The 25,162-nt window shown below is 48.6% G+C and overlaps 1 protein-coding gene across 8 annotated transcripts; it reads left to right on the top strand.

Moving 5' to 3' along the window:
- Positions 1–6,576: 6,576 nt before the first annotated feature.
- Positions 6,577–23,311, top strand: Rpn6 (regulatory particle non-ATPase 6). Of its 8 annotated transcripts, none has more exons than XM_077700015.1 (9): positions 6,577–6,736; positions 9,870–9,971; positions 14,251–14,375; positions 14,882–14,953; positions 18,762–18,819; positions 18,900–19,363; positions 19,435–19,596; positions 21,954–22,005; positions 22,956–23,311. In XM_077700015.1, the coding sequence occupies exons 1-9, from the start codon at positions 6,652–6,654 to the stop codon at positions 23,096–23,098; spliced, it is 1,263 nt and encodes a 420-aa protein (XP_077556141.1). In that variant the 5' UTR covers positions 6,577–6,651; the 3' UTR covers positions 23,099–23,311. The 8 variants fall into 8 exon arrangements, with proteins under 8 accessions (XP_077556141.1, XP_077556140.1, XP_077556139.1 ...); XM_077700014.1 differs by having other exon boundaries at positions 14,855–14,953; XM_077700013.1 differs by having other exon boundaries at positions 6,616–6,736; positions 9,867–9,971; positions 14,855–14,953.
- Positions 23,312–25,162: the final 1,851 nt, after the last annotated feature.

Below are 25,162 nucleotides of genomic sequence, written 5' to 3'. Positions count from 1 at the left end.
GCCATATCTGGGGAGGGAAGCAAAGCTTGAGTGAAAACAACGGATGTTTTGTTCCCGGTTCGTGCCAAGAGTCGCAGGTTTCGTAATGCCAACTGCGTAGTTGTTTTGTTCGTAACCCTTTGTCGCGCGATGGAGGCCTGTACGCTGAAGTTTCAATGACCTCTCTCACTCAGAGTAGAGTAGAGAGAGAGAGACTTTTTATTAAAGAGGAAAGAGCAAAGAGGTTGGTTGACATGAGTTCGCCGCCATGCTACTGTGCAGGGAAGAGGGAGAGGATAAAAAGGCGGTAGATGGAGTAAGAGGTAGAGTAATAGAAAAAAAAGGAAATTAAATAGAATATAGTCCTGTTTCAGGGAATTAAGTTAAGATGCATTTGTATGCGCTCAGGATAAGGCTACAACGTCGTAGAGACGCCAATGTCCTCCAGAGAGAGGGAGAGAGAGTGTGTGTTTATTGAGCATATATTTACATGGCGAAGTTTTGCCTCTTGTTAGAGGGCACAGGTCTCGCCTATGGTAGAGGAAGGGGAGGGGCAATCAAATAACTGGCTATATACTCTGATTCGCTAATGAAGAAAAGCACAGACTGTTTGCAGTGGTCTATGTACATATTAAGCAAAGAGCGGAGTAGCACAGCAAACTATATACACACATACACGCACGTGGTTCTTCGGCCTTCGACAGTTCAAGAGCGGTTGTTGAGGCCCGCTTCCGGAGGTACGTGATGAGCAGCCTGAAGGCCTCTCGGTGCAGCGTGAGGGGGCCACGAGGGTGGAGGATGTCCTCTGCGGAGAACATCATCCGGTACCAAGACACTATAGTTTGTTCCGGGCACCAGCATACGTGATCCAAGGTCTCAAGGTCGGGGTAGTGGGTACAGGTGGGTGAGGCCTTGCGAACCTGCCTGTGGAGGCATGCTGCTGTGCTTTAGCAGGCGGTTCGGAGCCGGAGGAGGAGGAACCGCTCTGTTTTGGCTACCCACTGGGGGGAATGAGCCGCGGGGCCTCACCGGTGGCCACTCATTTGCAGGGGTGGCGTGTGGCCACCTCTCCCCTGATGACATCCCTGGCCACATAATAGCACACCAGGGAATCGGAAACTGGGGCCATGGGGTATACTCGTGGGCTGCTTTGGCCATAGAGTTTCTATGGCTTTGGCTAAATCGTCTGCAGCCTCGTTCCTGGTATGCCAACGTGGGCGGGAAGCCACTATGCCACTGCAGGCGGTGGTTGCAGCCTTCTTCCAGTAGGTGGCTCAGCCGGGCAACAAGAGACAGCTCGACATGGCCGCCTCGCCCCCGTGGCACGGATGATAGAGTCTCTATGGCACGGATGCCTCCTTCAGGCGGAGGAGCGCAGGTCGGGAGTCATAAAAGATGATGTCCGCCGGCGGTGGGTCCTCTAGAAGCATGTCTGCAACCAGCTGTTGGCCTGCCAACTCGGCCGCTGCGGCGAAATTCAAATACCGCGACTAGGGCTTTACGCTGAGGAGAGGGAGAGTGCCATGGCCCAATTAGCAGGATCAGTAAGGTGTGGGAATTCGATTTTCTGCTGCAAATGGCACATTTGTTCAGTATAAAAAGATCGCTCTAGTAATATTTGTTCGACAGTTCCATATGAGCCACAATTGTCAAAGTAGGCTTGTAGTCTGCCCTATCCGATGAAGGTAGGAGTTTGTAAACGCTGCGTATGCGACGGGGCGAACTATGGGTTATATATGACCGCTTCTACTCTTAATATGGTATTATAAAGCGTGAATCTGTAATAGCGCTAAACAAAGAATTATGACCACGCGCACACTGTATTCAAACTGCCAAAGGTCGCAAAAGAGAGCGTGACTGAACCAAACTGCACAAGTGATTTATTCTCGTAGTTTTTGTGCGCTGTCGTCGTCGTCACCGTCACCATATCGTGTTTCTTTTTATTTCGTGAACAAGGTGAAACCATAGAGTTTCTAGTGAGAAACTCTGTGGGTGAAACAGCACATGCCTCGATCAGCAAGGTTGTTGTACTTTACGGCGCCTTTCATCCATACTCTTCCCGGATCCAATGGGGCGTGCGGGGGGAGGGGAGGAGGGTACGATTCCGCCCTTAATCAGTCTAGGTGGCGTTGCCTTAACGCCCCCAAGCGCCCTCTGAGCTAAGCGTACCGCGTCTTCTCCTCCCTCGTGTGCTCCCACCTCCCGCTCCCCCTAAGGATCCGTGCCATGCTTCCCTTAGAGTCACATTTTAGGACGTTTTTTGCCTTTGAGGATGTCTCATGAGTGGCTCGGTTTTTTTAAAGGAATATAGCAAGGAAGCAGTCAAGGACTCCTGATTGGAGGAAGGAAAACCGTGTAAGGTAAGAGTATAAAAAAAATTACCCAAGGAAGCCCCGCCGCTTTTGAGGAATCCTCACCGAGCGTTCTAAAATTGGTCCTTGGATAAAAGCTCGGGGAATTCAGGTGGCAGCGCAGCCTACACATCAGTGCAGAAGTAATAAGTGGCGAGTTGATAAGGCGTCGTATTGTTGTAGTAAAAGAAATAGCGCACACACATACGAAAATAAAAGCGCGGGCCAGGCGCTGAACATTTATCTGCGTTGATTAGCGTTGTTAGTTCCAGTGTGGTTTCACAAGTGCTGGGAGGGGTGATCGATGTGTCAAAGAATTTTTCCATTTCTCATGTCTATTTTTTTTAGAGGCTTCTTCAATAACTCTCTGGCAGATAAATAGATTGCGCCTACCGGTAAGGACGTTGATTAGGGAAACTTCAAGGGGAAAAAAGATAAAAGAGACGAAACAGTGGCGTAGACTTCTTATTTTTCCGGGGGAGGGGGGGGGGGGGGGGCAGACCTGGAGTGCGCCTCGGAGCGGCGAAGGGAGGGGGGGAGGAGGAAGCGGTGGGGGGGTCCCTGTGAGATGACACGTCATCACCCCGCTACAAAGAGGCTGCCACTAATCATCATCATCACCATCATAAGGGGCACCTGCAGCAGTGAGGGCCTTTTACATTGTGTCGGCTAACTACGAGGTGTCCCCAAATAAGACGTCCCGCAAATCTATGTACCGTGAACTTCAGCGGTTTGACGCATCCAGTAGAAATTTCTTTGAATACGTTTTGTAATGGTCACATTTATTCAAAAATATTGCATGACTGAACCATCACCACAGAAAACGAGTCGATTTGTTTTTCTATTAATGAGCAGTTCGGGTTAAAAGAAAGGGACACGAGAAAGGGACACGACAGGGGCGCTACGCGCTGCTATGTTCATTTCCGTTAAGAGCCCCCGAAACGGGTCTGACTTTGACCACTCATTTTTGTATCCGTGTGTGTGTTGACCAGAGCGCCCGACACAAATTCGCTGAACCTGGCGACGTGCCGATGGCCGGGTTGCTTCGCGCCTAGGTCAAACCGCCTGCGTCAGACGTGCCGCGACTTGGCGGGAAAAGCGCCGCCTAGTCTGGTTTCCCTTTCCCATCGCGACGGCTGGACCAAATCATGCCTGTGACGAAGTAATCCCCGCAGACACGCAGCAAATAGCGCCTGGATACGCCGCCGCAGAGTCGCCTTCCCTTTTCCGGCCGTGGCGGCGCGGCTGACGCAATCGCTTCGCCTCCATTTGCCAGATTCACAATGCGGCCAGTGATAGCTCTGACTGGAGGCATTGGAACGGCACGCGGCTGCAACGGAACCCTGGGGGTATAAAACCAGCCCGGAAGCAGCGGTGGTACGGCGGCATCTCATCGAAGGCCTTGAGTTGAGAAGTGCTATCGCGCTTGTCTTAGCCATGTAACGCTCTTGCTACATTTGTATATATTGTATATAAATGCTGCTTCAAATAACCGTCAGCTCGGCTACTTCGTCGCTATGGTCTGCGCCGCGTCGATAGCGGACTGGGCAGGGCAACGTCGCAACAGTAGTGACTGAGCTTGGATGGCCTAGTCCCAACAGTGTATGTTTATGTGTTTTGGAGGCTTGGAGCGGGTACCGCTCGCAGTCAACGGCCGCAGTGCACCCAGTTGCGGCCGGTGCCAGCCGTTACAGCACTGTCCAGCTGCTGTGGCGTGCTTTGTGACCGCGAAAACAAAGTTTTCAGACAGGCTTTTCGGAGGCGTGATAGCTTGCACTGACGTCACTGTATTCCCGTGTTGGTGCGTTGGTTGCACAGTGGAAATCTGCAGCTCTTGGTTCGAGAAGCGCTGATGAAGCTGAGAGCTATCGATAAAAAAATGCGGTGGCGTCGTTGTGGCCAAGCAACATGTTTTACGAGACGTTCCAAGACGCGAGCTAAAGGTAAAAACCCAACGGCTGACGTTGGCGTTCATCATATAAAACGGCCCTTTCACGAGGCTTTCCGCAGGGCCATCTTAAACTCGGCACAAGTTAGTGGTCGCCCCGCCAGTAAACAGCATATGAAGGTAGGGGAAGAACAACCACCGAAATTTACCGTTGTCGTCAGCTTCATCATTACACGGTGGCATAAACGAGAAGCATCGCATCGGGTTGCCACTTGAAAGCAAAACGCTCCTCCAGCAGCAAGATGCCAGCGCTGTTCGACAAAATATGCGAGGCGAAACAAGGCGTCACACGCGTTCGACTGGGAATTATGATGTTCGATTAACAACCAACAACCTGCACGGTGGGGCTATATGCTCACTTGTAAATGGACAGCACGAGGTCATAGTCCTACCAAACCTCAGTAAAAAGTTTCAAAACGGGTGCCTAATAAAACCATGTGGTTGACACAAACCATGCAGTCAATTTGACGCGAATCAAGTACACTAACTTCGACTGTTTAAATGAGCGGTTCCGCTCACGAAACGACTCCAGAGCATGACGTGCATCTATGGAAACAATTTAAGACCGGAAAAGAGCGACTTCGGTGCGCGTAGTGCATGCGTTGTGAGCAGCCCACACCGCTTCCCCTAAAACGATTTGAATGAAGCAAGCGGAACGAAGCAGCTGCGCGTTCTCAGGCCGCGCATTTGTAAACAAAAATAACTGCTCCAATCAACAAGTGCCGTAGAAACAGAACTGTGGCCGCGCTTCCCACCGGGACCTAACCCCCTCGTTTTTCCCTTTTCACCGCGACCCCAGCGACCGCCGAAAAACGCTAACAGCGCCAAACAAGGACAGGCAAAGGAGGGAGGTGCAGTTTTCATTGCCTGATTTTACCATCCTTGAGAGTTAAGCAGCAAAGCGTCACCGCTAAATGTCTGAAACTCGTACACGTGCCTCCAGACTTGAGTTTGTGATAGAACTTGTTTGCACTGCTGTACTCACGGTGCATGTACTCACGAGTGCAAGCACTCGAAAATACAGTATTCGTGAGTATTGTAATAATGAGTACTGTGTACTCATGAGTACCATACTCACCAGTACTCATACTCATGAATACTCATGCTCATGAGTATTGTACTCATGAGCACTCATACTCACGAGTAGTGTACTCATGAGTTCTGTTTTCACGAGTAGTGGACTTACCCCTGTACTCAATTGTCATCATACTCACTTTTTTAACCTGGGTGTGTACTCACTCATCATCGTACTCACTCGTGCGTTTGAGTACAAATGAGTGTACTCACGAGTGAGTGCGCCGACCTATGCTCCCGACAAAATGTCGCTTTGCTGGCGTGCTGCTGAAGCCAAGCTATGGTGGCTAGTAGGGTGCCTCGATGCGCGCCCGCTCCGCTAGTGGCTAGAAGGGCCAGCCTTCTAGCCAGCCTAGCCAAGCGCAGCGCTACATTGTTGTCAACAATCCGCACACTGAGCACGTCTAACTCACCGTGAAGAAAAGCGACACGGCCCTGCGTTTCCCCCTGCCCATCGGGAGGACGGAACTGTCTTTCAAGATCCCAACCCCTACTGTAAACAATAGTTGGCAGACAGGACGGCCAACAGTCCGATGTCGATGGGCGCAGAGCCCAGCAAAGCTTTTAAAAAAATCATCAGCCGGGGCCGGAGGGGGCTCTGCCCCCCCCCCATAAAGCCGTCCGCGGGGGGCACGAGCCCCACTGCCCCCCCGTAGTTGGCGCTTCTGAGACGAAAAGAACACGTCATTTCGTCGTGTTTGCGAGTTGCACTCGCGTTCAGCGTTGATGCGCCTAAGTTTTCTGACGTCCAAAGCATTTTTTGTGGGGATTGGGGGGTAAGCAATAGATCAGAGTTTTTGTGATTATGGACTCCTGGGGATAATCGAGCTTGAGTTTGCTTTGATTAAAATCTACCGCTGCGAGTCTAGAAAGGCTGAGTTTACTTGCTCGTTGCCTTGTGGCCCCCTTTGCAGTATCCTCATCTAAGCGTTAAAAAACCGTATAACGCGAAACATATAATTTTATACATTGCATCTTTGTGTATCGCGCACTTTATCATGCTCGCACGGACCCATAGAGTTGATACCACGGACTGTTCGGATGAGTATGGAACCAAACACTTCAAATTGCGCGCCTCAACAGAGCCTAGAAAAAAATACGCCTCACCAGTATTGAACATCGCAATCCTTTTTGCTTGATCTTTGTATCTGTTGGCCAGTTATTATTATTTTTGTCTACAATTTTAGATTTGTTTACGGCGTTCCACAACGCATCGGATTAATCGCAGCTGGGCGCTGCGGCTGCTGAGTCACGAGATCCAACGAACTGTGCGAACTTTGGCGAGAGTTTATTGCCAAGATGGCCGCCGCAGCAGTCGTTGAGAGATCTCGAGTGACCATAAATTTAGACAAACAAAATGATCGCCCACTTTTCAACTTACCAGGTACGTTGAAATCACTCTTATTTTTGTGCAGTGACAGTTCTTTTTTCGAATGTGTACTTTTAGGCAGCTGTATCGTCGTTGTAACTTCATTGAACGGAGGTCAATTGCCTACGTGCTAGGCCTAACCCGTCTGTTCATACGCGGCCGCCTGCTCGTCGGCGTGTGTAGCCGATCGCCGTTTATGGGGGATTTACGGCCTCCTGGGCTCCTCCGATGGGCCGGGACGGCAACCAAAGCTGCCGTGCAGCCAAAAATTTGCTAAGTGAGGTTTGACAGGCCCGATAGTGCGCGTCATCGGCCTATTCCGAGCCCCGTGGGGAAGCAGCATGAGTTGCTGTTTTCAGTGGTGTTCGAGCGCACCGCCAGCGACTCCCTCTAGTAAGTAACCGCTGCTGCTTTTTCGGGCGACGATTTTTTTTAACGCCTTACCCGCACGTAAATTAAGTGTACGGGCTAAAGGATAAGTCGTAATCAAAAAGCTGGTTAAAAAAAGCTTTACCACGTCTTGTTTCGTCGCGAAGATTTCGTAGTTCTTTGAAATACTCCGGCAGTTTGGGTGGTGTCGCGATTGTCATTTAGTTAGGGACGGACCCTGTCAAATACGATGTGACCGGAGCCGTTCGTTTGGGAACGGTGTGACCAAAATTTTGAAGATGCGCGCCGAGCAGTGCGGGGCGGCCAGTTTCGAGTTAAAGGGCAACACGTTTTGAGTTCAAGGGCCGGCGTCCTTCCCTTCGAAGAATCGGCGTCCGTGGCTGTAATTTGCGACAGACGTTTTTTTTTTTTTGGCCCTTTTGAGGGAGACCACGCCTTCAGCGGTCGTTTTTCGCGATTTTTTTTAACAACATGCGCGATATTTGCCTGTCATGGTGACGTCATTGTCGAAACTGCGCCACTGGCGGGAATGTTTATTTTAAGGCGGAATGGTTGCGCAATATTTCGTCCCAATTGTGCATTGCGGTGATACTTGCTGGAGCTGGCGCTCTGTCGTTGACGTCCGTCGAAACGCGGTTGAATCTTCTCTGTTGTATCGTTCCACCATGATAAGCAGTCACCTAATCTCAGAAAATGGTGATTGGCTAGCGTCAGGTATGTTTCAACTCCGTTTTGCGGTTACCTTGTTTTTACGTGGAGGCGTTGTCTCGTGATGAAGGTGATTCAGCCTTGTTTTTATTGTTTCGCGAATCTTGGAGACTTATTTTATGTATGCATTTGTTTTGCATTGTACGACATGGTCAACAGCGTTCATAGCGAATTTTAAGCTTTGAAATTGCAGATTGGGAGGGGAAATCGAACCATGTCAGAAAGTGACTGTCCAAAACCAGTAGCACTGTCATGCCACTGTCATAGAAGTCCTCATACAGTGACTATCAAATTAGCCTCGCAAGGCTCGAGATAAAGCATCTTCAGTTGATTTCAACACAGAAATTGAGGGTAGTTTTAATCTGGGAGCTGTCCCTTTGGTCGCTTTGAAAACAAAGCAGTGGCCTAATCGCAAATTAAATGCTCCTTCTTGCATGTTTTGCATTCTCCATAATTTTGATTAGCTTGATTGTTTGCCTGTATATTAGATGATACAAAGCCTTCGAACAGGATAGCAATCATTTGTGTGTGGAAGGTTTGTTTTGTATTTCTAGTTATTCCTGGCTTATCTGCATTCAAGCTATATGAGCACCCTTTAATGACTGCATCAATTATTGACAAGCCTGTGTAGGTCTACAGGCTCCGTGCACTGGTGTTTCGAGCATGACAGTGGTGCTGGCTATAATTGGATGTTGGTCAGCCCGAAGGAGCCGCAGTACGCGGCAGAGAATCCGCAGTCGTTGTGAAAAAAAGTCGGGCTAGTAAAGCGTATTTCTGTGTAGTGTACTGCTGGGTCATTGGCTCCTGCAACGTTTTGAAAAACGCCGCGAGCCGGCTGACAAAGAAATAATTTCTCTCGGTTCCCTTGAAATGAAGCGGAAAGGCAACAGCGGTGAATCCGCGCAGTGCGGCGTGCAATGTAAACTACGCCGATCAACTTCTGGCCGTAAAGATGTTTTGTGACTGTTTTTTTTTATTATTATCTTTTTTTTTTTTTTGCACGTTCGCTGTCAGCTTGGGTGGGGACCTGCGACAGCCAGTGCACGATAAAATGTGCATATGCAACGCAGACTTCGTTGTTAATAAACAGCGTGCCAGTATACACCCCAGCAATCTTCCTTGCGTGCGTGCTACGGAATATGAGGTGGAGCAACAGTCTGCTCCTATTTTTTACGGAGCATGTGCCTACCCCGGAACTTTAGTATTACGTTTCGCTTATGTTTTAATATTATATATGTTTGGTTTTTCTTCTGTATTACGGTGCTCATCGCTGCTTACGTTTTCCTAGAGTATGCGCAGAGCTCCTGCACGTACGGCAGCGGCGGCAGCTTCGACGCATATATATCGCGACCAACTTCATACAAACAACATTTTACTGACTCATACAGAGGGCATGCCGCCGCTAATCTTAGTGCTGAAAGTGGGCAGTAGCTGCTCGGTGTTCTCAGTTGTGAGTTGATGAACGTAGCAACCGCATCAGCATGTTTACACGAGCCGGGGCGCCCGGCCTCATACGTGCAGCTTGCTTCATGTTGGATTCGCCGAAATCTTAATAAAACGCAGTGATACATGAGCCTGGTGTTTCCAACAGAACTCGCAACTGTTCACTGGAAGTAGCCCACACCTGTTGTGTGGCCAACACCATTGCTGGAAAAATCGGGTGGCTTTGCACTCGCTCGTCTTTCCTGGATGCAGTAAACATCGTTTGCGGCCTGTGTACATAGCTCCCTGGGGCCTTGCTCTGTTGGAACGTTTCGGTGTGACGAAGTTCCTTAGGTGTTAATTTCAACACCATAGTGTAATGGGGTTAAGTTGCACAATAACCAGCACTCGATATAGCTAGGTTTTGGGAGCATTGTTGAGTGCCTTGTCTGACTGTCAGAACGAGGGTCGTGTTGATCGTGGGCTGCTGTAATATCTATCGTGGCGCTGGCTTGGTGGCAAAACGTGGGCATTGCTAGCATTTCGGGTTGCCGTGCTCAACCTGTCTTTAGCTTGTGGGCAAAGGAAGCACGTCCCTGATCAAGCATCCTTTGTTTATTTGAAGTAGCACCCTCGGAGGAGTCTGTTGAGGAGGACGATGACGGCCAGGACAGAGTGCAGAAGATCCTGGATCACGGGCAGAAGCTCAAGAAGGATGGAAAGGCCAAAGGTGAGCCCCATCCACGGAAATGCAGTGCTCTTCTCTTCTGCCACTAGTATATATATTGCGGGACTTTTTTATTTTTTTTTTGTCAATTTTTAATGTTGTACATCTTTATTACTGAAAAGAGATGTGGCTTCCGTGTTTGTAGATCCATTTAAAAAAAAAAAAAAATAAGCTGTGCAATAGACACAAAAACATGCTGATAATTTGAAGGCAACAGCCATTTTGTGTTTCCATTTCGTGTACTATTTTTAAAAACTGATGTGGCTTTGCTTTATGAAGATGGCCATGATGCCTTCCTGCAGTTATGGGAATTAAATGTGGCCTGGAGACTATTTTTAATAGATATTTCTGCCACATTTTTGAGAAGCTGAGATATGGCGGCCTGCTCTGTGCAAGCAAACTGGCCACCAAAGGTGTGCAACAAAATTTTCCAACCAGTCAATGTGGTGTGACACTTTCCTCTCAGCAGTATGCACATTAGTCAGGTACGAAACCATGTGAACTCCGAAAATAACAACACAAAGTTAACTTTTAGTGGGGATCGTGGCTTCTCTTGTTCTTTCACACCACTGCCCCCCAGCTCGGGGCAGTTTCAGGCCTGCTGAAAGCAGTGGGACTAATCTTTGAGATGGAAGAAGCAGAGTATCAGTTGTCGTGAACGGTTGCCCGAGTTGATTTTTCAGCAATTGACGAGGCTGGGGTCTCACTTGGACAGGAAGAAGCAGCCCGCCTTAGGCCCTCAAATCCCCTCTACCGGCGCCCTGGGCATTCGGTGGCTGAAACTGCCATGAAACTGAAACTGAAACTGCCATGAATGGCAGTGTAATTCATTAATAGCAAAGCATTGGCCACTTTTAATTTGTGCATTTTAGGTTATGGGCTTGCAGGGACTCGTGAGCTAAAGAAGTGGAAAAACATGAATTTCGTGCAAGTAGTACTCTATTAAATGCCATTACATGTGATATTCACAGTTTCGACCTGCTTCCCACTGTCGCCGCTGCTTTTGCGGCACGTTCACGACTGAGATTTACCGTTGGTATGCACATATTTTTGTGGAGCAGTCACTCTGTTTGCAAATGTGGTGTATTTACGGTGCGTAATTTGGTGCGTAAATGCTTCTGATGTGGTCTTAGTGTGGTACATTTGGTCTGTATAAGTGCCAGGTGGGTTTCACAGGCCAATGTCGCGAAATTGGCATATGCATGGAGCTGATTGTCATTCCGCTGCCCTTAAATTTACTAACAGTGTCTCCGTAAGCAGAGTTTCTTCAGATGGTCATGCTATGGCTATGCACTACGATGTAAATCGGTTTTGTGTGTGTGTGCTTGCATAATCTAGTGGAGCACTAATACCTGACAGCACGCCAGTTACGCTTGCGGGTGTCATACCTCCGATATTGATCACTACCCTGGACAAGCCAATGTGGCATAAATTTCACGAACATTCTACAAAAGTACGATGGATAAAGTAACATTAAACTCGGGAATCAGCACACAACAAAAATTTAATGCTGGGTCGTCGTCTTGTGAGGTGAGCGCTTGCAAACATCATTTACCCTCCACATGCAGTGCGGAGACGGGCTTTTAGAGTAATTCGTATCCTCGACTAAACTCTTCTTCATAACATCATCACAGGGAGCATGCAGAATCGAGCGCAAACTGAAATCAGAGGGCCTTATCAGGTACCATACTCTTCCAACGACACTTTTTATTGTTTGTGTGCTGCCTACCCTGTATTCTTCAAAGAATATGTCCGCTTCTTTGAATGCCAAAAACAAAAGGAAAGTGAATGGGCAGCTTGTGTATGTGATTACTAAAACGTTAATTCCTTGATTTCACTCCGAATTTTAACACAATAGTTAAGCGTGCCCCCCCTCCCCCCAATGCCTTGTGAAATAGCAGTGCATTTCGCATCTAGTTGGTCTGATGAGTCCTGCCTGACTTAAAGGAACCCTGCAACACTTACCATCGACTACTCGGAATGTATTTTGGGGTAAAGTCTATTGTCCCAGCAATCTCCTCCCGCAAGAATTATGAAAATCCGTTCACTATCACCGAAACTACGCGCGATGAAAAATCGCGCATAAATGCTCCCTCTCAACTCAACCACGGACAACGCGACGAAAGCTGCGTGCTCTCTCCCGGAGAGCGGGGCGGTGCGCGGCGTTCTGTTCGGCGGCCTTCGATATGTCACAGGCTGGGGAGTTTTGTCCTTTTCCCCGCAACGTGGACGGTCTATTTCCGGTCTGGTGCCACAAAAAAGCAGGCATGGTGGCCTGCTCGCAAGCAAGCGCTCAGGCTGGTAGGGCGTTTTTGGAGCAATAAACGTTTTTTGTCGAGTGGGCTCGTTGAAAGTGGAATATCTAGTTTGTCACTCAAACTCCGCGCGCACTCAAAACAAAAGAAACACCAAAAGCATGCGGACAGGTTCATACATAGAAGAGGTTCATACACAGCGCCGACGACGGCTGATTGTCACAGGAAATGCCAGAATTCAGCCGCGAAGTTGACTAGCGACAGCCAATAGGACAGCCAGGACAGCCATGGCCCGATTGACGTCGCAGAGGCCATGCCAGGGGTGCATAATGAGGAGAATTGAAGAGAGAGCGGTTGGTTTTTCCACGTCTTTCACGGCGATTTGCGCGCTTACCGCTTCACGTGCACATGTAATATTTGGCTCGGGTGTTCCTGGAAGTCTAATCTAAATGTTGCGCAGGTTTACTTGCACTGCATGAAGAGTGTTGCAGGGTCCCTTTAAGCTTAGACGAACGTCTTCAGCATTTCCGAAGCTGCACTGAGTTTTTTCATTCCTGTATGGGCTACTCCATTTCTTCTGGACTTTCAGACCATTTATTTTTCTGTGGTTTTTATTAACTTACCTCTGTTCTTGAAATAAGGTGTGAGTGGGCACATATTTAACAATGCACAGCCTTTGAACATAATTAGCATTTTTGCGTGGCTTATATTCCCATAAAAGGCACAAGTTATTGTCATGTATTGGGTCCCTGAAACATATTTTTCTACGGCGCACATATTCAAAACAAAGCCGCTTTTGTTGTCCGTGCTGCAAAACGAAACCAACCTCACACTGTGCCAACATCAGGTCTAAACGAGGCGACAATAGAATTCACTTGTGCCTGACATGTTTGGAAGTTCGGTGATGTGCTGCTACCATCGCTGACACCCACGAGAGCGGACAAGAAGCGCGCAGAACCGCCTCTCCGGGAAGCTCTTGTTGGTGTTCAAGCGCTCTACCACAACGCAGCTGTTATTTGAAATGCCTGAAACGTACTGTTTGCTTATAGACGTCACCATAACAAGTTGTTTAGGCCACAGAAAGGCAAAGAGAAGCGAAAGAGAACCAAAACACTGCGTGAGCCCCTAACAGCCATCATGTAAACTCCGCAGAGAAGCGGCAGCAGGGGGCACAGCGATTGCGGAGCCTGAGGTGTAGAGCCGCACAGTGCACCAATAATGGCAGCAGCTACCTTGACTTCATAGCACAGGGCTGTGCCTACTAACATGTTGGTGCTGACATGTCTGGCATTTTGGGGAAAGAGAATTGACTGTTGATTGCATGAGCTTATTAAATGTTAGCATGGTGGCATGTTTCCAGTGGTAGAATGGACTACAGGGCCGGGCTCCATGCTTTTGCTTCAATGCATTTTCTCTAGGTAATATTCCACACCTTTTTCCCTTTGTTGTTTTGAGTGTTGTTGTCCAAGGTAGTGCGAAGCAGGAGAGAGGAACAAAATTAGGGGTACCCCTGTATCCTGCTGAGAGTGAACATAACATCTGTCTCACAGTTAGAACATCAGCGGAGTGCTCTGCTGAGCAATGTGAAGGCTGTCAAATTTTCAGCTACTTTGCTAGTGGGAAAAGCCCACCTTGGTTGTCATTGTCATCCTTGCCTTGCTGTTAGGTCACTCAGCCCACAGCTTGGCTTCCGAACACCAGCATGCTTTTGGAAAACTGTCTTATCAAAATGCTCGTCTTTTTGTGTTTTCTAAAGCAGCCAATCAAGTCATACACTGACATCTCGTTACGGCTGAGTAGTCCAATAATGCGTGCAATTATGAAAGAAAAAGCTTGTATTTTTTTAATTTTTTTTTTCCACAACTAATGGCTGCGTGTTGTATCGTAGAAACTTGCAACTTGGTGAAGCACCTCTCTCCAAGGAGCATCACTCTTTGGCTAAGGAGCACCACTCTCTTTCAGCTGATTGGTGCAGTTGTGTGCCACGGTCTCCTTTGCTAATTCCGTCCACACTTCTTCCCTTGCAGAGCTGAGCAATCTGATCAAGTCGACACGCCCCTTCCTCAACATGATCAGCAAGGCCAAGGCGGCCAAGCTGGTCCGCGCCCTGGTCGACATGTTTCTCGACATGGAGGCCGGCACAGGCCTCGAGGTGAGATGCCTAGCACAGCAAGTGAAACGGGGCACATGCTTGTCGGTAGAATTGGGTTCCTCAAAGAATTGGGTTTTAGTCGCTAGGGGGATCTTCCCTGCTCAGAAAAGTTCCCACTTGTAAGCGGCAGGTGGCAGGCCATCAACACTGGCGAATTTGGCTTTGTGGCAGAATGTTCCTCGGATATACATGGTGCACTTGTGGTGGAATTTTTCCATCTGCTGGGGAGGCTGAAGCACAGAATAGAAAGCGAAGGGATGTCGAACTGCCTCTAGTAATGAAACTCAGCTCATTAACGAACCAGCTCCTCGCATGGCCACAAGGGTGTGTGCTCATTTCAAAAGTTGGGTACATTTTGAGGTGATTCCCCCAGCTTGGAGAAGGCCCTTTGTGTAGTGGGTGGTAGCCAGGGGGCTGGCAGGGTGAGGCAGCTGAGGTGTCCGCCCGAGCGGAGATGGTGGTGCCTGTCCACTGTGCAGGATGACCCCACCCTGCCCCTTGCCCAGGTGGAACTCTGCAAGGAGTGCATTGACTGGGCCACGCAGGAGAAGAGGACCTTCCTGAGGCAGTCCCTAGAGGTGAGCCCCTCCTTTTCCTTGCTCCCTTCTTGGCTCCCAGCTGAGGCTAAGGCGTCGAAGGTAACGCTCAGCTGTACACATACGGTCTATACGGGAGCTTCTGGATGAGACTGGCCATATGCAAGCACCTTCACGAGTGTGAGTGGCACAGCGTGCCGAGGTCGACAGGAAGATGCTTTTCATTGGTCGGAGAGATTTTCATTGAAGCATCATTATGAAGCATTTACTAAATTTTAGTAGATACACAAAGATGACTTTGGGTATTGTGTTGGCATTTGGAGGAACATGTTATGAAAACACGAGATGAAAGAAACTTATTTGCAATTTAACTTGATAAACTGTTAGTCGCTGAAAATGATAGCCGACATTTTGTCGAGAGCTCCAAGTTAAATACAGTTGAATTCCGCTACAACACAATTGACAGGATGTGCAAAATATTCTGCCCCAACACACCAGGGAAGGGCAAGAAAAATGGCTGTATACAGTGGAATCTCGGTGATATGAATCTCACGGGACCACGTAAAATACTCGTAATATCCGAAATTCGTCTGAACCGGCGCATATCAAAGACTTGAGCACAAACAAAAAACAGTTTTCGTTTTATTTCTTTGTTTACTTTCGTGTGAAGAAATCCATAATGTTTTTTCTGCTTTTTTTTTTTTTTGACCTCCAACTCCATTTCGCCAAGAAGTCCTTTCTAGAGCGCATAAAACTTGGCACACATCACACTCACAGTGCCCAAGCTCACTGCATGCCGCAACATGTCAAGGGCACGCAGGATTTCGCTTGTCAACAGTGCTAGTCCACTTCCGCCGCAGTCCTTGCTGTCACTGTCCAACTGCTGCTATGGCTCCTTCGTGTCGTCGACAATGTCCTCAATTGTCCGCCATTTGTGCGCCAAGCATTGCACGCCGAGCTGGTCCCACCCACTCTTCCAGAGCCATTGGATCTTCAAACTGTGGAGACACTGTCATAGTGGTGCAATTAAAGAAAAAAAGCCCCGCCTCATCCGCGTTAAATGCATCCCGTGCTTCATAGTCTGATAGTAGTGCCGGCCATCCAGTCGCTCACCACAGTCATCCACCTTCTTTCCTTCGCTGCACATGGTTTTGTATACAAGACGAAGCCGCTGCTTGAAACAGCGAACCCACCTGCAGGAGGCCTGAAAGTTTTCGATTACAGCAAAATGGCGACGTCATCAGCTTTCTCCCGGAGCACTTTTCCGTTGATGTTCACTCCAGCCACATCCACTTCCTTGAACTAAGTCAGGAGGACGTCATCAAGCTTGACATGCTGGGCTGTCTTGGTCTGCTTGACGTTCACGCCGCAGGGCTGCGCATTTTGTAAAATCGCGTCCCGCTGCCCGTCAAGGGTGCACAGGGATGATGGCGGCAGGCCAAGCTCTTTTGCGGAGTCACTGGGCTTCCTTTTCGGTTCGCTGTCAACTTTATTCAGAATGTCCAGCAGCCTGGTTAATTTGGTTGGGAGAAGCGCATCAATAGCAAAAACCTTGCATACGCGCCTCAGCAACCGGACATCCACCGTAAGCAGATGGCGGCGACGGCGAGAAGCGGCACATTCTGAAGCCGCCGTCCCCCACCCAAGACCATTCAGACGCCAGCAACTGAGTGACATCACTGCCTGCCCAAGGCTATCAAGGTGTTTTTCTCCCAGGCGGCATGGCCACGGTAGACTTGGTGCGCCATGCACGCTCGTGCAACAGCAGCCCAGCTGTTTCCAGAGAAAAAGTTACAAAGAGGGAAGAGAGAGCCCGTACGTCGCCGTTGCTTGCTCGCTCGGCAGTCGGGTGCCTTGCCGGCTCGTTCGTATCATCTGCCGGGCAGTGCAGGTTCGTTCATAACAGCCAAAATTTTACCATTTCCGGAAGTCATTCGAAAATGGACAAGATTCAACGGCTTGCGGCAAGATTTATTTTTAAGAAATATTGTCGCTGCCACTCTCCCTTCCAGTTATGTGAACTTGCTGAACTTCCGTCTTTAGAACCGAGAACTGAATATGACCGATTGAAGTTTCTTTTTCATATTATTCATGGCCATGGTAAAATTGACAAAAATGAATACTTTCGCATATCGCCTGACGAATATTTTCGCAATCGTCACAGCATGTATATCCCGCCTCCGACTGTTCGTAATGACTGTTTTAAATACAGTTTCTTCCCTAGAGCAATAAAGCAATGGAATATGTTAACAGATGCTGCAGTAAGGACGTCATCTATAAATGAATTTCTCGAAATTGTGAAAGGCGCACCATGTTCACGCTAATTGACCTGACCAAAAGTGAACCATGTCATCACCTGTGTTTGTAGTGCATGTTATTGTTGCCGGAGATGTACTTTCTTTTTCTTCCTGTAACCAAAATGTATTGTACCCTTCCACTCCTGTAATAGCCCAACAGTGAGCTGACAGTATGGGTAAACAAATAAATAAATAACTAAATAAATAATGCAATTTCACCAGGGCTTCTCAGAAATTCATATTATCCCGAAATACGTATCACCCAGTCATATCATCGAGATTTTACTGTATTGCCTGCATCATTGACTGCATAATGCAATGTGTAGAAAGGGTGACGCGCATATACATCTTATTGTTTATTTGGATAACAAATGTCCCAATGGTTATCTGTATTTTACCCACACTAAAGAGCTCGTTGGGGGGTCGCAAAACACTGCAGTACAACAAGGCATATCTACCAAGCTGATTACTTTCAGGTAGCTGCTAGTCCGTGGGAAGGCCCCCCTCTTGCTTGTGGCAGGAGGGGCACCCGTTATCTTATCCTCTTACTGGCCACAGCAGCATCTGACCTTCGCAGTCAAGCTGCACACACTTGCATTTACCGTGAGAGCCCTCCCGAGGTTAAGGTAGAATGATGCGGGTTCAAGACTAAGCACAATTATTTTTGCGTTTGACTTTGAAGAATGGTCGAAGGAAAACCGCAGTGACAGCTGCTCACAAAGCATACATGACGGCACAGCGCCAGCAGGGCACATTTGCACGATTTGCACCGGATATGGATTGGCTGTAGCTCCTGCTTGGTGAATTGGGCCTGCGTGTCTTGCAAAGATGGCCAGCCGCATCGCTATCACTAGCAAGCGATAGGGTGTATCATAAGTTTGTTTTTGTTTGCGGGTGGTGGTGTAGGCACACGGTGCAGGTTTTTGGTGGAACTACATGCCCTGAATGTATAAAAAGCTGCAGATAGCTGGCGCTATGCTCATTTTACCGTAAAATCAGTGTTCAAACCCAGCCCCACCGCTGAAGCAAAAAGAAGCCAGATGAATGGTTCGTTGTGGTGAGGACTGTTGCATTGACTTCCATGGCCAGCTGATGGGGAATGGGAAATATTTCGTTGAAGCGAAGTTCGACTCAGTATGGAAGACTGTTGTAATGATGATGTGGGCTGTTGTGAAGACTGTTGCTACTGCCTCTAGCGAACTAGGTCCGTGAGTGCCATGAATTCGGTAAAGCTTACCTAATGCACAATTCTCAGTGGCCCTTTGTAAACATAGCCAAGAGCTCATGTGCATGTGTTGTAATGTTTAAGCCATGCTGAAGAACGGTATGCTTCCTTTCCTGAATGCTGATTACGAGTCTACTTGTCACAGCACCTTTTGAGTGCGTTCATCATTGTTAGATGCATGGTTTAGTGCGTCTATTTGACTCAAATGCGATACTGTCACACCGGGTGGCGGCAGCAGTCGAGGTGCTTGGCTTCTAATCTGCCGCTTGCAAAGTGGCAGGTTGAGGGCGGGGCCCTGAACAACTGATACATGGACGCCTCTTTGCAGGCCCGGCTAATTGCCCTCTACTACGACACTGGCCGCTACCCTGAAGCACTTCAACTAGGTAAGCAGGCTACGTGGCTGCCTTCCTCCTCCCTATTGTTGCTCCTGTCTCTCGTTGTGCTGAGGAACAACACCGTGCAGGCAGCAGCCTGCTGAAGGAGCTGAAGAAGCTGGACGACAAGAACCTGCTGGTGGAGGTGCAGCTGGTGGAGAGCAAGGTGTACCACGCGCTGAGCAACCTTCCCAAGGCGCGGGCGGCCCTGACGAGCGCGCGCACGACGGCCAACGCCATCTACTGCCCGCCCCTGCTGCAGGCGGCCCTGGACCTGCAGAGCGGCGTGCTGCACGCGGCCGACGAGCGCGACTTCAAGACAGCCTTCTCGTACTTCTACGAAGCCTTCGAGTGCTACGACTCGGTCGCCTCCCCCAAGGCCCTGGTGGCGCTCAAGTACATGCTGCTCTCCAAGATCATGCTGCACCTGCCCGAGGACGTCCAGTCCATCGTCATGGGAAAGCTGGCGCTGCGCTACGCGGGACCCCAGGTGGAGGCCATGAAGAGCGTCGCCAAGGCCAGCCACCGCCGCTCGCTCGCAGAGTTCCAGGAGGTATACTCTCTCCCGCCGCTTGCACGTGAGGCTCGGTTGTTGATGCCCCTGTTGTGTACACCGTTGTGCAGGCCCTCAAAAAGTTTGAGCATGAGCTGGTGGATGACCCCATCATCCAGGCCCACGTGGACACCCTGTACGACAGCATGCTGGAGCAGAACCTGTGCCGCATCGTGGAGCCCTACTCTCGTGTCCAAGTGGCGCACATCGCTGACACCATCAAGCTGCCCATGGTCAGTGCACTGTACTTCCGTAACCTTGTGGCAGTGGGCGCTGAGGGGCAGGTGTGAGAAACCATGTGGGCCTTTCGGGTCTATTAAGGGGGGAGGGGGGAGGGGGGGCATTATTGAAAAAAACTTGTTTATCGGGGGAGTTGCTAAGCTTGTAATTTAATGTTGGACTCATTAACTAAAAATGCATTTGCAGCAACACATTTGTACACATACATAAGGGAAATAGATGCTAATTCACTCTGAAATAGACACAGTGGTGGAACTGCTGCACCAAGAGGGTCGTCCAGCTCCATGCTGCTCCAAAACAGTTGCAGTGTAATGGTGGTTTCTCTGGGGAACGAAAACGAAATTGGATGCAATACTGCCATTTTCTGTGAGGTGATACAGCTACTGCCATTTTTAAGTGCGAATGCACTTCTTAAGCGACCCTGAACCTGCATCCACCGGCGATGTCCGCGCTCGTGCGAATGCTCGTGCCTGGCCGCTGACATGGCACATACCCACATGGGGGATTGGCAAAGAATCGGGCGTGAGAAGGGCTAATGCACCTGCTTAAAGGAGTACTGACACGAAATTTCAAAGCTGAGATCCGCTCTAGCAATCAAGTACAACGACAACACAAATAGGTGTCTGTGAATAAATGCATCTTTCTTTCTTTGTAGTTGTGTGTGTGTGTGTGATCTCTCTTTCGCGAACATTACCGAACCGCGCAAATTCAACTCGTGCATTCGCACTTTCACATTCTTCCCCTCGGGGAAATGCGCGGCATTTTTTCACTAATTTTCCCAGACTCGCAGATTGCCAAGAACTTTTAGTGCAGCAGAAAGTAAGTTTCCTCATAGTATCTGACAGATTGGGCCCTTATTTCAAGGTCGTTGTAGTCCAGGAGATGAATACACCTGGAGAGTCTTTATTGACGAGACACCAATTCCAGAACAGCGCTGCCAACAGCTTGATGTGCTCGTGAGGTACTGTTGCGACCAACAAAAAGAGTTGTTGAACATTTGCAGTGATTCCACCTGGGATCAGCAAGAGCAGATGTTCTGAAGCAGTACGCGACCTTCTAAGACACAACTTGTTGTGTTTTTACAGCAACAGGCTTTATGTAATGAAGACCGTAAAAAGGCAGCTGAAAAGACGTGTCAGCCCTGCCCTTCTTGATATTGGGGAGAGTTTGTTGCCCAAAGTGCACAATACCTTTGGGCATGCACTAGCTGCATTGGGCAGGGATGTAGAAGCGGCACTTGTGGACACTTATTGCTTCTTCAGAAACTCTGTGTCACAAAGCGAGCGTCTGAAAGGCAGCCCAAATGCCCTCAACACGTGAACTCACATTGGCTGACACTTGGCCCGGCTCTTGACTGGCTCATTCTTGATCTGCCATCAGTGAAAGAAATGGTGCTGTCCTCTCAAAATGCTCGTGGTGGTGTGCTCTATCTATCATGACTTGTGTCAGCAAACGTACAAGCCCTGTTCAAAAACAATGCAAGGTACCAAGCTTGGATACGTGCTTGATCGGTGTGCCTGGTCACTTTCAACTTGTACACATGCATACCTGCCAGGTTTCCCGAATTTTCCGGGAGACTCCCGAATTTTCATGGTTTTGTACGATTGTACGACCGAAACAAAAATCTCCCGAAAACGCACCCGTCTTTGCCCAAATCTTTTTCCCAGTCTGGCCACAATGCACCGGAGGTATATCTGAACCCGACACCAATCAGCATCGTTATCAGTGAAGTGCTTAAAAAGCGTATTCGGCCATGCGCAGACGGTGAACCTGTTCGTCCCATTGTTAGTTTACTGTTGATGGAAGCGCAGCGCCACCGCCGCTTTCATTTATGCACAAGCACGGCCGTTCTGGACGGCAGTTCTGAAGATTTAGCAAGTCTCTAGTGGTGTAGCTTGTTGTTAGTTTAGACGAAAGAACAAAACAGTTCAGTTCCTGCTGTTTTGTATTGCGCTTGCAGTACTATTTCCAGGACTTTCTAAAAGGAGCGGCGGCAGCTACGTCGAACACTTGAGTGGTGTAGCTTGTTGGTAGTTTGGACAAAGAAAACATTCATTTCTTGCTATGTTGTAAGTAAATAAAAAAAAAAAAGACTGTAAGGTTACCCATTCTGTTGTTGCTACAACCCCCCCTCCCCCTCCCCCCCTGGTCAGATCTCCCTAATGCCATCCCGGCAAACCTGGCAGGTATGCACATGCACCGCCACCTTTGTCCTTCTCTGCCTTGCACTGTCATTGGAGCTTGGGTACCTTTGTCATGCCAGTGCTTGCATATTTGGCACAGTTCTCGCACAGTGGTTTCAGAGCCTCATGGCAGCTCGTTACATTTATGTGCGTCTTTTTCCATGCAGGAGGTGGTGGAAAAGAAGCTCTCCCAAATGATCTTGGACAAGAAATTCAGTGGTAAGGCGACCTTTGTGTACTCGTAATCACAGAGAGGAAGTGGTGGGGCCATTCTTGCAATAGCTTGCAAGGCATCCTTCCTGCCTGTTGACGCATTGGCCCCTGCAATGGCGAAAAAGAAGCAACCATCAGTATCGAAGGGGTCGTGAAAGGAAGATGCAGTTACTCCTTCACTTTACCTGCTTGAGCAACCCTCTGAGAGCTTAAATCTGAAATACTTAAGCCAGTCATGGCTTCTAGATTTTACAAGAAACACTTGAAAAATGCTCATTGTAAGGCGCATCTCGAGTCACCGAGCAAAACTGTCGGCCGGCAGCGCATCTAGCACTGACCTTAATTAAGAACATCAAAAAGTTGAATGCACCTTGTGTTTGTTGTATTGTACTGTAGACTACATGCATTAGGGGGGAGGTTACACCTTCTGGGAAATGCACACCTTCTTGTGGCTGTGGGAAATGTGCAAATTCAGTCTGCTCTAGCTGATTGACTTTGATAACTGGGTCTGTAGAATTTGATGTTGTTGGAATGTTTGCCAGGCAAACAAAACCAGGAATGTGGCTTGTTGCATCTGTTCTACTAAGCCTCGGCTGCATTGCTGAGAGGCAGATTTTCGAGGCTCTGCTTTATAGTGTTCATGATTTGTAAGAACTCTGGTGACATTTTATTTGGTGGTGCACAGGGATGCGTCGATACGTGATTATTTGTTCTAAGTTAAGCCGTGACTGCTGCAGATGTTGCCAGTTTTCTTTTGCTGCTGCCATTTTCTCTCCATCATTGTTGAACGCATGAGGTAGTTGAGTGTTTGCTTTCTACCTTGGTTAAGTACATGGGCTTAGTGCAGCGCATGTTGGGTATTTGATAACCTTGCTTAGCTCCTCTGCCAAAGAGGCACTTCATTGAGGCCCCCCCCCCCCCCCCCCCCCCCTCCCTCGTTCTCTCTTGTGCTGCAGGCATCCTGGATCAAGGGTCTGGTGTGCTCATCATCTTTGAGAAGACGACGGTCGACAAGACATACGAGGCAGCCCTAGAAACCATCCAGAGCATGGGTCGTGTAGTGGACTCCCTTTATCAAAAAGCCAAGAAGCTCTCCTAGGAATTCCGCACCTTTTTTTTTTTTACATAGCCTGCTCCCGTGTCGCCGCCCTGCCCTGTGTACATAACACCCTGCCGAGTTAATTGTCCCACAAGCCCTGTCTCCGGAAAGGCATAAATCCATTTGCTTGGAAAGAGAAGAAAAGAAAATGAGAAATAAAGCAAAGCCTTTGAAAAAAAAAAAAAAGAGTATGCCATGGCTTCTTTGCATGTGCATGGTGTCCTGTTTCATTTATTAGTAAGCTGAAGTTGTCCTCCTCCAAGAGTTGCATTGTGTTCGAACAGCTGGACACTTGTCACGCGTTACAGATTACAGATTTGCAGTCTCGTTGCATTTTTTCTGCTACCTGCTTTATTCCCACAGCTCTCCACTTTTTCTGTGGTAGCATTTTTGGCGGATGTCTGCTGGAGAATTTCAGATGCTTGCGACTGGAAAAAAACGGCACCTTTGTCCCACAGGGTCCCAGCATCTTAAACATTAGTGCGTGAATGCAAACCTGTCAATATAACAAAAAAGCCTTGCTCTAGGCTATTGCATGTCCAGGCAGTGCAATAAGAAAAGCTAAAAAAACCCTGAAGCTGGATGGAGCTTCAGCCTTGGTCATTGGATGTTTAGAGTTTTGTATTGTGGTTGCTCTTGCACACAACTGGTGCAAAATATGGCATGTTGCCCTGCATTGTTGGTTGAAAATGTAACGTGTCTGGAGAATTGATGTGAAACGTTCCTTCAGTACGCACCAATGTTTCGAGACTTCGGTGCACGTTAAATATCTCCAGGTGGTCAAAATTAATTCGGAGCTCTCCACTACGCTGCACCTCATTGCCTGTGTACCGTCGGTGCGTTAACCCCCACAATCAATTTAATTTTTTAAACTGGGTAATGCTAATGTAGTGTAATCAATAAAATGTGGTAGACTTTCGTTTTAGTCTGAAGTAGAGGTACAGGGAGCATGCAGCTCTGCAAAGTTATTTTGGTCTCCACTTAAGGGTAAACAAATGCACGTTGAGCTTGGCATAGTTGGAGCTGTACAGCTTGGTGAGTGCGACGTGAGGCCACATGAGATGGTACCCAGCTATATATAGGTATGCTAACCTCCTAGTCATGCTGTTGTACTTTGTGCGTCCTGTGCAGTTACCATACTCTCCAATGGTACATCAGTAGCTGCTCTGACCGCTGTTTACAGCACTCTTGGCCGTTCATTTTCTGGCAATGCTCTAGTTCACATGGTATTCTTTTGCTCTTGCTCTGTGATCTAGAGTAGAGCATTCATTGAAACTCCCTCTCTCTCTCTATCTCCCTAGGTTAGAGGTTGGGAGCATAATAACAATACGAACACATTTCCATGCTCCGCTGTGTCTGGTTGCTTTGTGTGGCATTCTAAAGATGAATAAACTGAGAATAAACTGAGTCGTGGTGCTAATGTTAGGGCACCCGCTCGGTGGGAGGCTTCCTTAGTCCAGGATGCCTTGGACTATGCTGGCTATCCGTGTCCTCCACCAATCGTCGCTGGTGTGAGAGATCGGAGCTGGTCAGCAGCTCCACCCACTGCTCATAGGTAGGGTTGGGGTTAGGGGTGAGCGTAGGGGTTTGCTGGCACTCCCATGTTGGGGACAGGATACATGGCATGTAGCAGGGTGTTATGTGGGTAGGAGTTAGTCTGTAGTCGCCTGAAGGTAGCAGCTTCATCACGAGAGGTTCGGGTGGGAGTGGTTTTCAAGGCGGGTTGCAATATGCGTCCTTTTAGGTAGTTCCGGCAAGCGGCTTGGCAGTTAGTAATAATGGTTAAAAATTCTTCGCCTGTTGTGGCGGCAAGGGCAATGGCAACCTTTTCAGCTGTTTCGATGGCGTTGGTGAAAACAGTCACTTGCTGTTTCAGCTGGGAGGATGGTTGCTCTTGCCAAGTTTGGAGAGAGAGAACAACTTTTATTATGTGCATTGATCGGAAGATCGCGTGGAAGTTCACCTATTCACGCCGCCTTGACCACGGCTACCCTCTTGACGAGGATGAGCTGGTCCGGAAGGGTCCTTCATCTGCTTCAACGCCGATCAAGGGACTTTGGGCCC

The sequence above is a fragment of the Haemaphysalis longicornis genome, unplaced genomic scaffold, assembly GCF_048455015.1.
Source record: "Haemaphysalis longicornis isolate Haplotype H1 unplaced genomic scaffold, Haemaphysalis longicornis Haplotype H1 scaffold_2, whole genome shotgun sequence".
Taxonomy (NCBI): Eukaryota; Metazoa; Arthropoda; class Arachnida; order Ixodida; family Ixodidae; genus Haemaphysalis; species Haemaphysalis longicornis.
The sequence above is the reverse complement of the archived record's forward strand: the minus strand, read 5'-3'. Positions and strand labels throughout refer to the sequence as shown.